The 14,015-nt window shown below is 40.6% G+C and overlaps 1 protein-coding gene across 8 annotated transcripts in view; it reads left to right on the forward strand.

The window, feature by feature from the left end:
- The window catches only part of LOC138759450 (C-Jun-amino-terminal kinase-interacting protein 4-like), a 159,195-nt gene that overhangs the window by 111,708 nt on the left and 33,472 nt on the right, over window positions 1-14,015 (forward strand). For all 8 annotated transcript variants that reach the window (XM_069929905.1, XM_069929903.1, XM_069929904.1 and 5 more), the window contains 4 exons: window positions 5,286-5,456; window positions 7,899-8,031; window positions 11,042-11,131; window positions 13,454-13,621. In XM_069929905.1, coding sequence (XP_069786006.1) covers window positions 5,286-5,456; window positions 7,899-8,031; window positions 11,042-11,131; window positions 13,454-13,621 — 562 coding nt within the window. The remainder of the gene's footprint in view (window positions 1-5,285; window positions 5,457-7,898; window positions 8,032-11,041; window positions 11,132-13,453; window positions 13,622-14,015) is intronic.

A 14,015-nucleotide genomic window follows, 5' to 3' on the forward strand; every position in this document is an offset into this window, starting at 1 on the left:
CACACACACACAAGATCAGAATACAGCTCAGTTACCATGAAATCATCTCAATCGTCACCTTTATTTATCATTCATGCCACGCTCGGACAGTTGGACGAGCTCGTGCTTGGACCATGGAGCATATTTACATAGATTTAAGTTAGGAAAGAAGTTAACACATTAAAATATTATGGTATTAGGATGTATACACTGAAAGTCCATGGCGCACTATGCACATCTGTATTGGGAGTTCAGAAGCCTGATTTCTGGGGGGGGACTGTTTCCTACTCTGGATATGCTTCGGTACCTCCTGCCAGATGGAAGAAGGGATGTATGGAGTCTTTCACAATGTATATTGCTTTCTGCTTGCATTGAGTGTAGTAGGTGTCCTCCATGCTAGGAAGAGGTTCCCTAATGGTCTTTTCCACATCTGCAGGGTCTTGCGGTCTGAGGTGGTACAGCTTCCAAACCAGGCGGTAATCCCCTGTAGAATGTAGTGAGGATAGAGTGTGGGAGATGGACTTTCCTCAGCCTTTGCAGGATCTAAAGATCTCCTCAAATGAAGAGGATTGTGGAGAGTAGACCTTTTCAAGTTCAGAAGAGTTTGTATTACATCACCTGGCAACTCGTGGATTGGGTGTATCTGCCTTCTCTAAGATTGTGATTAGATAGGTGCATTATAGTTATTAGACAAAAACTTGAGACTTTGGGTAGCCGCCATATTCACTCTGCCATTGAGATCCATTTTCAATCTCTGGATGAAAGGAAAGGCACCTTTTGTGATTGCTCCAACACTATAGATCAGTCCAAAGTGAAACTCATCTCCTCATTTCTTTATACTGGCTGCCTTCTCTCTCAACTCTTAGTCCTGATGCAGAGTCTTAACCGGAAACATAGGCAACAGTTTTTTTTTTGTGGTTTCTCTGAGAGGATCTCATTCCTGGATAAAATTATCATGTGGGACTTTGATGTCTACTGTCTGATTGCAGAGTTAACATTGGTCAACTGAACCTGTGATTTATCTTTTGGACTCCTGGTACATTGTTTCAGTCTTGCTTTTCTTCCAATAAAATATCTGCATCAATTTAAAAAGTAATTTTTAGCAAGTTTGTCCCATGTATAATGTATAATGGCTAACAACCAAAAGAAATTTGACTGAATTTGCTTCTACATTAACAGTAAGATAAGATTGAGTGATTTATGATTTTACAAAGTTGGTTCAATTACAGGCACATTTTGGCTAGACCAACTGTTCATCCATAGAACCCAAGATTCCGTTTGCTTCCCTCTCCTCCTACACCCCACATTGCCATGTTACCTGAACAAATATTTCTGTGGCTGCCACTTCCAAATTACCATAGTTGATACTGTGTAAAGTCTGACTCCCTATTTTTTGCCTCAAAATCAGGTATTTTCCATATATTGATATATTGTGTGTTAAAGACGACCCCCCCCCCCCCCCTCTCTATTTTTGGTCCTGGTCACCTGCCCACCAGAGTTCCCGGTGCGTAGGTCCTGGACTCCCGCCCACCCACCTGAGCTCCTGAAGTCCTGAACGCCTACTTAACCTCCAGTTCTGGCTGCCCACTCATTCATCCAAGCTCCAAACACCCTGAACACGGAATTGCCTCCTGCCTATCCGAGCTCCTGATTCTTTGATCGACTTGGGCACTTCCCACAGTCAAAAGTAGTATTTGTGCAATAGTCAACCCCCTAAATTTTACCCTAAAAATTGGTCCACAAAATTCAACTATTACATACATACTATATACACACTCAGTCACTCTCTCTGCTAGGCTATTTTAATTTTTAATGCAGATGTTCTCAGAAATACTGAACATTTTCTTATCCACATGGTTATTAATGCCATGTTTCATTTTTATTTTCATGTTTGCCTGTTGGTATTCACCTTCAGACTGTGGGTACTTTTTATGTTATTATTGCTTTGATTTCTTTTTGATTATAACTTTAACCTTCATTTAATGGCTGGGTGTTTTTGTCAGTGCATGGGGCACTTGAGACAGAGTTTGGGGTGTGTTCACTCGTTCACAGTAATGGTGTAATTACAAGTTTTTTTAAAAGTTGTTTTGTTTTTGCAGTACATTTGACTCATCTTAAGCATGTAGTGTGAATGTATGCGGAAGATGAAGTGCATGTGGGATAGCTTTCAGACTCAGTGCTGTCAATCCCTGGGCTGATGGCCGCAATATATGTTTGTTGTGATCAAAGAGCTTTTTTTTAATATGGTATTCATGAAAAATCTGCAATGAATGATTTAGAACTTTCATGAATTATATTAATCTTTAGAGTTGTGGACAAGGAGTGAGAGATGGCAGAATAGATCTAAGTGTCCGCTCCAGTTTAAAATCTTCATTTGTTGCAGTTTCTTTTCTTCAATAAGTCTCGAGTTGAAATGGAATAAAAGGGGCTGACGTTTTGAAATCCTACTATGAGAATGTGAATCCAGTTTTTTTTTAAAAACTCAAAAGTAAAAAGTTGAAGTCCAAACTGCCCAATTGCTGTAATATTTTTTCCAGGAAAGAAAACCAATTTTTTGTCAGGCTTTGTCTTCGCGTGACTTAATTTCCACTCCGACATAATTTGCTCCGACTGTCAACTGAAGTGGTTCAGCAATACATTTTAGCGTGACACAGACAGCTCCAGGGAACACCACACTCATTTTATCAGGATAATTGGACATGCACACAATAAATGTCTGTGTTATGCAAACATTCTGAGAATTAATTTTAAAACCAATTTATTCAAAATGCAGAAAAAAGACTGCAGGTGCTACAAAATAGGATGCAAAAATCTCTGTGGGTCAAGCACCATCTGTGGAGGCTAGAGGTGCGAGTCAGTGTTTAGGATTGAGATTGAGGGAAGACTTGCATCTGTACAAGTGAGGGTAGGATAGAGGCTGGAACGAGATGAGCATGGATGATGAGGAGGTGGAGCCAGGTGGGATTGGAGATGGTAAGTAATGAGTGGAAGGGGTTATGATAGAACCAGATGGTGAGGAAGGGGTGGGGGAGGTGAAGAAAGGTAGGAAGGCAGGGGAGCATGTGGGTGGGGGGGTGGAGGGAGAGAAAGCAGGGTTAAAATATTGATATATCTTTTGCCTCCACAGATGCTGCTTGACTCTGAGTCCTTCCAGTGTTCTGTTCAGAATGCCATGTATATCTCCAGTCAAGCAATTGTTGAATGGATTTGATCCATTAACAATGTTTGAGATAAATGAACCTGAATTTAAATTATTCTCCAAGTTGTAAAATAGAATCATAGAAAAATTATTACACAGTAAGGCAGCCACTTCTCACAGGCTATTTGTTCCAGATTCTCACCATTCTCTGCATGAAAAGATTATTTTTTCTCAACATCTGTCTTACTTTCCATCCCCCTATTTACTGATCTTAAGAAGGAAGATGGATCTGTTCTATCTCAGCCCATTTCTGATCTATATCTCAATTAACTCCCTCTTCAGCCTTCTCTGTTACAGCATATTCAGCCTTTAACCATGCTGTGGTAAATGCCTGGGCCCTGATCAGGAATCCATCCCATAGACCACCTTGAGGACCTAAGGGGAGTTGTGGATATGCCATCCAAGGTCCTGCTATTTTCCTGTTAGTTATTGTATATTCCATTGCCATTTATCCTTCCCAAATTCATTCCTGCTTACTGCTAGTTCTCCATTTGCCACTTTTCGTCAATCTAACTGGCCCACTGATAGTTTGCTGGCTTCTGCATCTTTCTTCACCATGCAATGCACAGCAATATTTATGTTGGATGTTCCATTGAATGAAATGGCACTGCTCCTGCTGCATACAGCTGTTCCACCCACTGAGAGATCAGCATGATATAATCAATAAACTACAGTAGGATGGCATGGTTAGCAGAGTGGTTAGTGCAATGCTGTTAATGCGCCAGTGACTTGGATTGAATCTGGTGCTGTCTGTAAAGAGGTTGTATGTTCTCCCCACTTCTGCATGGGTTTCCTCCTGATGCTTCAGTTTCCTACCACCCTTGAAAACATACAGGGTAATTAGAGGACTGGAACGGTTACTGTGCTGTTGTTCTAAATCTTTTAAAAATGTAAAATTGAGTGTTGCTTTGACTTTCGTTGGCATAACCTTTCCACTTGGGAGAAACACTGCTTCGAGGCTGTTGTTAACCTATTGACCACTCTTTCTCTGTGTGCCTGAAGTATGTTGTCAGGCTTGATGGTGAATCTTCTCATGGCTGCATTCACTAACAAAGTGAAGCCTTCCAGGTTATCAAGCTCTGCTGCTTTCACAGCCACATGATGTGTGTGCACACAGTTCAGAATTAACATCACTAGATACAGCCACGTACTTAAGCTCAGAAAGTTGAGAACTACTCTTGTTGACCTTTTTATATTTACAAAAGAGATTTTATCTGATGTATTCAAGGAAATGGCTTCTTTTAGAGGAAGAATGCAGAAAAGGGGTGTATCATATTGAAATTAGAGCTACCAATACTTCAAGGAGCTTAGGGATGTTAAGCCATTATGAGTAGATGGTGTTAAAGTATAAATTGCCATATTTTCAATTTTTAAAATGAATATACTATTGTGATTTTACTACCTACTCAAAATAATGGCAGTATATCCATAATCTTTTGTGTTGTGCCAAGTTGCTTCACAGAGCTACCCTCTTAGAGTAACTCAACATAACAAAAAATTAGGGATGTGCTCATGCAGTGAATGCTGTGTCCTGGAGCGCAGGAAGGCTCGCCATAGATATTCGTAAACCTTGATGGAATTCGTCGGAAGATCTTCTAATTAGTCTGGATATTGCTGCACAGTGAGGGATCAGATGATTTCTACTGATTTAGTCTTTAGTACTAATCTGGTGGAAAGATTGTTTATTTGTGCTTGCTGATTGAGCATATTGCAACTTACAGAAGTATAACTCAGCAACCACATTGCTGTCAGAGAAGGGGACAGAGATGGAATAAAATTTGGGAATTTTATTCATTGATGCTGAAGTTATGTATGTGCAATTCGATCTAAAATCTTTAATACCTGTTCCTGCAATGAAAACTGTGCTTTTCAGGAGGGAGGGTGTGTAAGCATCCATCAGAAGTGTAAAACTAGAGCAAATGATAGCACGTTGGCTCTATGTGCATGTGAATAAAAATGCATAAAATAGAAGCCATCTTGATTCAGTGGCTCCAGAGGACAATGTAAGATGTTCTTTTGAGAATAGTCATGTAATGTATAGAATTTACAAAATATTTATGTCTGCTTTTTTTTTTAGTTGATTCTTTTTCTTTGATTCATCCTCCAGTTTTAGCCGTTTGTTCAGTCCTTCTATTAATACAACCAAGAAACCCGTCCCACCAGTCAATGTTAAATACAATGCACCAACCTCGCACATCACCCCTGGAGTAGTTAAGAAGAGAACTGGTGCTGTGTCTCAGTTGCCTAAGTCGAAGGCATTTGATTTCCTTAATGAAGAGTAAGTGTTGCCATGATTTTAAAGTTATTATTTCATCTTCACTTTTTGTCCTTTCTATCTTGAAGGTGTAGATCTGGTGTGTGAAAGGCTTCCCTGGCCAATTGTGGTCCAGGCCTAGTGAGTGTTGGTCTCAGTTTGACCAGATCAGCATTATAGATGAGTTTGCCATCCCTCGATCTTCTTGTAAATGTTCTTTCCAACAAATAGCTATGAAGCAGTAATTGGAAGTCTGTTTGACAAATGTTTTCTATTATATCAAATCTCATTAATTAAGATTTTCACAAATTGACAGGCCTGTCTAATAAGTGGTTCCATTACATGCAGTAAATGGCCAAAGACCCATTGGGAAAATGTTAATTGGATGAGAATTTGATATATTTTAAAGAAAATATTTGGTTGTAACAAGCTTAATTTTTAAATCCTTGCAAATGATGAGAAAGAATAAATTGCATTTAGAGATGTGAGTACTTCTGGAACACTGGGAAAAATTAGTTTGAATTCTTAAATAATGTGATATGTCAAATTGAGAATGTAGTTGGGGAACAAAAAAACTCAAGATGTTTTAGTTGTGATTTCAAAAAGAGTAAGAAAAGGAAGATCAGCTGTGACTTTACTATAAAGTAAATTGAAGCAAGAAACTCAATGGCCAAAGATGTTGGTGGAACTGAGAGGGAAGCTGCTTAGAAAGTGATCAGATTACTTGCATCCTGTTCTGGAGCTGAAGGGGCTATCCAGATTTGGAGACAAAATTAGCAATTGTAGAGAGAGCAGAAAAGGGCAAGCAAGTTTTCTGAACCATCCTTGAGAACAAAAGGATCCAGTTGAGCTGAGGGACTGGAAAAGACACTTATTTTAGAACCATAGAAAACTACAGCACAGAAAACAGGCCATTTGGCCCTTCTAGTCTGTGCTGAAATATCATTCCGCTAGTCCCACTGACCTGCACCCTAGATCCTTTCTCATTTCCACAAAATTAGCCTTTCTCCAATTTAGAATCTCAACTCAAGGACCAGACCTATCCTTATCTATAATTAACTTTAAACTAATTACTTTATGGTCACTGGACCCAAAATGTTCACCTACACATACTTCTGTCACCTGGCCTGTTTGGTTCGCTAATAGAAGATCCAGTATTGTATCCTCTCTCGTTGCTACCTATATATATTGATTTAGAAAACTTTACTGAACACATATGACAAACTCCAAGCCATCCCACCCTTTTTACAGTATGGGATTCCCAGTCAATATATGGGAAGTTAAAATACCCTATCCTAAACTGTCTGTTTCTTATATCGGTCTGCTATCTCTGTACAGATTTGCTCCTCCAATTCACTATGACTGTTGGGCAGTCTATAATACCACCCTATCGGCATTACTCAGTTCCACGTGCCCTCTGAGCTATCCTGTCGAAGATCAGCTGTGATATTTTCCCTGACTAGCAATGCCACTCCTTCCCCTTTCATCCCTCCCCCTCTATCACGTCTGAAACAATGGAACCCCGGAACATTGAGCTGCCAGTCCTCCCCATCCTGCAACCAAGTTTCACTAATAGCAATAATGTCATAATTCCACATGCCAATTTTGTTTAAGTCAGTCTTTTATTGTCCTTCTATTTTAAAAAATCATTCTAATTGGTTATTTGACCACTGCAATAATTATAGTGGGATGAATGGAGAAGTAGTTTTAGAAAGTAGCATTAAAAACTGACGGGAGGATATTGATATAAAATATGAAGTTAATGGCGAAAGGCAAAGCTCTTCAAACCATTCAGAGTAAAGAGAAGAAAATCTATTAATCAATTGTTCACTGAAACTTGGGCAATGTGTTCAGCACAGATGTGAGCTGCAGTACCTGATCCTGTTCTCTTCTGTTTGATGTTCTATGTATTAAAGTCTTAATAGCCTCAAAAAGATACAGTATAGAAATGGGCCCTTTGGCCCACTGGATCCATACCAAGTGAAAGGCCTTGGAATGGTTCACCTGCATTTGATCCTGTCAAGCTTAGAGGTATCCAAGGCAATAGAAAAGGGAGGGAGTGAGCCCTCTCCCCAGCTCACCGCTCGGGCCGAGCAAGCCCCCTCCTTTCCTTAGCCTGTTGCTCATAGGAGCGAGCTCTCTCCGGCCAGCAGCTTACAGGGAGTGAGCCCCTTCAGTTCACCGCACCCAGAGCTCAACCTCCTTCCCAGCCCACTGCTCGTGTGCTAGTTGTGTGTAGAACCCAAACTAAAAAATTGGAAATTTAAATCCAAATCTCTCTCCTTTCCCAAAGAAGTCTTAGTTGTGTAACATCAGAAACAATTAACTAGCCATCTATTTCATCAGACAGAAAAGGCAGGCAAGAATTTTTTTGTTCTTTTTGAAAGAAAATTTAGAATACTTTATTCTTATCAAAATTGAGGAAATGAAACGGCTACTGCATTGTATAATTTTGTGATTTATTAGTGGAAATGAAAATACGTCAGCTGCACGCAGGGAGCAGAAGAGGGAACAGTATCGTCAAGTGAAGGCTCATGTGCAGAAAGATGATGGTCGAATTCAGGCTTATGGTTGGAGTCTGCCTCCAAAATTCAAACAGGTAAACACTTTCCTTCATCATCACTGGGTTTAAATCCTGAAACTCCCTCCCCATCAGCTTGGTGGGAGCACCTTCCCCAGAAGGTCTGCAGAGGTTACCTCCCCACCTTCCCAAGGGCAGGGAGAGATGGGCTGCGTGATTATTGGCCTTAATTTTTACATTCATGTCCTCCCAAGAATGAAAGTAAACAGTGGAGTGACAAGAAAAAAAATTACTGGAACTGCCCAGCAGCATTCGAGAAAACCAAAGCGGGTGACGGTCATGATGAGAGGTCACTGACCTGAAATGTTAACTCTTTTTCTTCCCACATAATGCTGCCTGATCTGCTTTGTGTTTGCACTTTTGTTTCTTCAGAAATTATTGATCTGAGCACGTCACAAAAATTGTTTTGCAGCAGCATCTCAGTGCAAACATTTGACTAAAACACCTTACAGAATAAATTCAAATAGTGCCAAAAAAAAACAAGAGACAGGTAGTGACTATGGTTCATTGATCATTCAGAAATTTGATGACAGCAGGGAAGAAGTCGCTGAGTGCTTTTCTTCGGGCTCCTGTGCTTTTTTTCCCGATGGTAGCAGAGTGAGGGGGGCACAGCCTGGATGATGGACCCTTGCTCGCTTAAGATGCTGCCTCTTGTGATGTCCTCCATGGAGTGAAGACTGGTGCTCATGATAGGACAGGCCAAGTTGATAACCCTGTGGAGTTTTTTTTTCCCCTTGTCCTGAGCGTTCGCACCTCTGTACCTGACAGTGATACAACCAGGCAGAATGCTCTCCACAGTATACCTGCAGAAGTTTCAGAGAGTCTTCGGTGACGTACAGAATTTCCTTAAATTCTTGTGCAGCAATTTTCCTACAAATAATTGCCTTCACTTTTCAAGAAGTTATTGGTTATTTCCACTTCTCACCTCGTTGCACTCTCCCAAATTTATGCATTGCCTCTGGTCTTTACATCAAAAGAAAGCCCACAAGCTGTGAATTGTAGTTGACTGCAGGATATGGTGGGCCCATGACCAGCTCGTTTGCTCACTGCCAGGTGCACTTGCAGCTATAAATTTTGTTGTTGCGTATACTTGAATAGAGTGAAAAGCTTTGTTCTGTATGCCATCCAAGCAATAGAAAGTGAACAATATAAAAAAGTGTAGGTATAGCATTACAGTAAGTCAGGCTGATAACGCCTCAAACCGTGCATCTTGGCGCCTCACAGTTTGGCGGGCAGCAACCTCCTTTGAAGAAGACCGCAGAGCCCACCTCACTGACAAAAGGCAAAGGAGGAAAAACCCAACACCCAACCCCAACCAACCAATTTTCCCTTGCAACCGCTGCAATCGTGTCTGCCTGTCCCGCATCGGACTTGTCAGCCACAAACGAGCCTGCAGCTGACGTGGACTTTTTACCCCCTCCATAAATCTTCGTCCGCGAAGCCAAGCCAAAGAAGAAGTCAGAGTGCAGTGGATAGTGTGACCGAAACAAAGTTCAGGGTACAGGAGAAAAGTACAGTTAAAACAGTGTAAGAGGCTCATAATTTACCAATCAACAGTTTAACTTTAGAGTCTGAAAACTGCAGGAAAGGAACTGTCCTTGAATCTAGAGGTTGGTCTTTTTCCATGGAAGTGGGATGGATCCTTAATGAGTTCGCGTCTTTCCCAAGACAGTGACAAACATAGATAGAGTTAATCGATTAAAACCAGGCTGTTTCAAAGGCATGATGTAATAACTTAATTTTGAGCATCAAACTGCTTCGGCTGCATCGCTTTCCCCAGATCAGGAATAACCAGCTTGTGCCATCACATCCAGTAGAAGGAGAAGTGGGAGACCACAAGATCCAGACAGTCTGTCCACACATGGAGCAATCACTGACAGTAGGCATAATTATCATTTGGCCAGTGTGTAGTATATACTTGCTCTTTGTGGGGTTTTTTTTTTCAGATGTTCTCTGCAGGCCTCTCTTCATAAGTGGCACTTGGCTTATTTGCTTGGGATGTTGGGAGAAAATGCTATTTTAAACTAGATAACAGGCATTTACTCCAAAATATTGAGGCCAAAGCAGATGGCAGTTTAAACATTGCAGGCACTATCAATGCCTTCATGTTTAAGCCTGTTGGTTATTTAAATGAGTACTATATTGGAGCATTTGCAGGATAGAATTGCAGACTGAGACTGTCGACATTATTGTAGAGCACGCAGCTGGTCTGCTTCCATTCCCAAAAGAATTACAATCCAAATGATTTTATGTTGATACATTTCGAGTCACCTAGAGATAATGAGACTGGCCCAAGTGCAGCTGAATATTGGATTTCTGTGCTACACTGACTGACGGTGTCCAATTATTGACTACAATATGTATTCAGCAAAGTCACCATCACAGCAGTTTCCTTTTCAAAAATGGGGTTCTGACTTAATTTAATCCATTTTTATATATGTTGCACTTGTGGGGTAAAACACTGTACACTGTCAAATGAAGGAATGCTGAATCAGCCATAAGCAGCATCCACACTGGGGCAAGGGTGAGTGGAGAGCAGTTTGCTGTGTTTGTATACCTGATGGCTTCAGGTGATGGATGGCATCATTCTGCCCCTTTGCCTCCAAAACATCTATATTTAAACCATGCTTTCAGTCATGTCTTCAACTTGATGTTCATTCTTCTGAGAAAGGGGCTGCAGGTACTTTGTAACTAGGTTTCAATGTTCTTACCCACTTATATTGAGATTTTTTTTGTGACACTAAGCTAATGTTTTAATGATGTTAACAATTTTGACTCCTGCTACTAGATCCCAAGTTTAACATTTAGCCTGGATGGCAATTTTTCTTTTAGTTGGGGAACCAGATGGCTTGTTGACCAGAATATAGTAGTTCTGTTCATTGCCACTAATCATTTAATAACATATTTGCTCTTTGGAATCCTGCCTTTGAAGAAATTCCACTGAATTTCTATTTTCTTGTATCTTTGTAGCTTATTGTCTCTGTGTTTCTCATCAGAACATTCACATAAATTATTGATACACCCTTAGGTTACAAACGGTGGTTCATGTGACAAGATGAAGAATCTTCCTGTGCCAGTTTATCTTCAGCCTTTGGATGACAAAGATACTTTCATGAAGGTGATATTATTCTAAATACCTGGATTTGTAAGGTCTCTGCTCCCAATTGTATCTGTTAACTGAATACTTGTTATTTATTAGGATAAATGTTGGAATCTATCATAAAAGCCGTGATCAGAAGACAAATAAATAGTATGGTAAAACTCTAACCATTTGGCTCTTTGATGATCCCAGACTGGCAGATTTTTCAGATGTTATTTTGTTACACTTTAGTTCCTTTATTTTAAGATGTTGCACAGTAGTATAATGAAATGTCCAGTGAAATCAATGGGTTGAAAAGAGCACAGGAAACGGAGCTCTGGCTTGTTGAAAAGAAGCATGGGAAACAGCACCCAGTTACCCTAAACCATTGAGAATTCCAAACAATGGGATAACAGGTTATTGGAGTTCTCCTGTAATGAGACTGAGCCATCAAGGAATCAAGACTGCCGATGCTGGAATCTGGAGCAAAAAAAAACCTCGATCCCAGAGGAACTCAGTAGGTTGTGCAGCATCGGTGGGGGGGGGGGGGGGGGGGGGGGGTGGTTGTGAGTGAGGAATTGCCAACATTTCAAGTCAAGACTCTGCATCTGGACTGAGAGGGAAGAGATCCACCTTTCACTGTCAGTCTGAAGCAGAGTCTCAACCCAAAACATCGACAGTTCCTCCCCTCTTCTCCATACAAATGATGCTTGACCTGCTGAGTTCCTCCAGCAGTTTGTTTCTGGAATACAGTCAACATGGATTTATGAAAAGGAAATCATGTCTAACTAATCTATTGGAGTTCTTTAGGATAACCAATGGATGTGATAGCATTTGGATTTTCAGAAAGTTTTCAATAAGGTCCCATACAAAATTAGTGAACAAAGTTGGAGGCCATGGTTGGAAATACAGTAAAATCCCTGGTATCCAGAATTCAAGCAACTGGCAAAAAAATCTATGTATGAGACTTGTCTGGTGAGCAGAAATCAGTGGATCATGAGGCAGTGGTTATGTTTTAGTCAGGCATTGTAAGAGCAAGTCTCAAGCAACTGGAAAATACATTTATCCGGAATCTACCAATCCCCATAGGTGCCGAATGCCAGGGGTTTTAATGTATGCTGGTGTCTAATTGAGATGAAAGACAGTGTGGACATGAGCATGTTCACTTTTGGCAAGCTGTGACAATTCAGAATCTGCATCAACCATTTGGCCAAGGGAACCAAAGGTATCATTGCCAGGTTTGTGATTGACGTGAAGCAAAGGGTTCAGATCTAGTTGCCTCGTAGAAAAGACCTGTAAGCTTTGGAGATTTACCAAGATGCTGTCTAGATTGGAGAAAATGTCTTATGAGGGAAGTTGAGCAAACTGGGGCTTTTCCCTTTGGAGAGACAGAGGATGAGAGGTGACTTGATAGAAGTCTATAGATTATGAGGGGCATGGTTAGAGTGGACAACCAGCACCATTTTATCCAGGGCAACAATTGCCAATACCAGAAGACATCCATTTAAGGTGTGTGGAGGAGACATCAGAAGTACGCTTTTTACACAGAGAGGGGTGGATGCCAGGAATGCACTGCTCGGATGGTAATGGAGGCTGGTTCAATAGGGACATGGATGTCCCTTGGAGAGGTACATGGATGTATGAAAAATATGGAGGGTTATGGGCTGTGAGGGGGGGGGGGGGGAAGGGTTAGATTGATGTGGAGTATGTTTTGTAAAATGTTTTGTAGATTGGCACAACATTATGGCTGAGGATCCTATGCTGTGATGTGCTATTCTGTGTTCTATAACTGAGAATGTGAATATGATCAGGATCGAACGAGACTTCATAAATGAGTAGGGCAACAGAATGGCAGGTCAAAATAATTGTAGTAAACTGTGAGGTTGTCCAGTCAAAAAACAGAAATACTGAATATATTTTAAATGAAAATGGATTTGGAAAAGTTGATGTTGAAAAACACATAGAATCTGAAAGATTATGTCATTTGATCTAGATGGCAAATGATGAAACTCATTTCTCAATCTTTTCATCTTTACATTTAAAATTAAAATTCGCATCACAGTGACAGGCCTTCTAGCCCCATGAGCCTGTATCACCCAATTAATCAATAATTGGTCTTGTGTCAAAGGTTGAGTGAATCCTGCTGTATTGTGAGCAAACTTAATTTATTGCCAAAACTCTTAAGATTCCTAATTCAATAGTACTTGGAGCAGTCCATCACCTCGACAAGTCCTTACGAGTATTAAGTTTTCTGTATGGACCTTCTTTTGACTTCCATTAGAGCCTTCAGTTTGGTTTCACTGAAAGTAAAATACCTTCTCGATGAAATGACCTTCTACTCTCACCTTGCTTCTTTCCCAGTTGTGGTGTGCTGTCGGTGTTAACTTGTCAGGAGGGAAAACCCGCGATGGTGGCTCAATTTTTGGTGCAAGTGTGTTTTACAACGACGTGTCTGGTTCTGAGCCAGAAAGCAATAAGCAGCGGAGCGGATCTCAGAGCAGTTTAGACCGCCTGGAGCAGGAGCTGAAAGTATGTTTTCAACCATTGCAAAATGCAGTGAAATGTTTTGTATTTCCAAATCATTTGCATCTTAAATGATTTTATTTATGTCTATTCTTGTCTGATAACCTTTCAGAAGATTAGTTCACCATAAAAGCGTAGTACCGTCCAGCTGTTTCAAATCCCAGCTCATCAGATGGGCTTAAAGAAGAGTTGAGTATTGCATTCTTCATTCATTCATCAGTTTCTGCTTCTGGTCTTGAGCAACTGAATTGAACTGAGACAGTATTGGAGGTTAGGTGGATAAAGGTGTGTTTGTGTCCTTTGCATTTTCAGTTGATTGGTAATTGTTACAGACGGTGTTGAGCAGAGGTCCCATAATTCCTTAGTGGAGCAGATTAAGAGGGGCCTAAGAATAATTGTA

The sequence above is a fragment of the Narcine bancroftii genome, chromosome 3 (genome assembly GCF_036971445.1).
Source record: "Narcine bancroftii isolate sNarBan1 chromosome 3, sNarBan1.hap1, whole genome shotgun sequence".
In the NCBI taxonomy this organism is placed as follows: Eukaryota; Metazoa; Chordata; class Chondrichthyes; order Torpediniformes; family Narcinidae; genus Narcine; species Narcine bancroftii.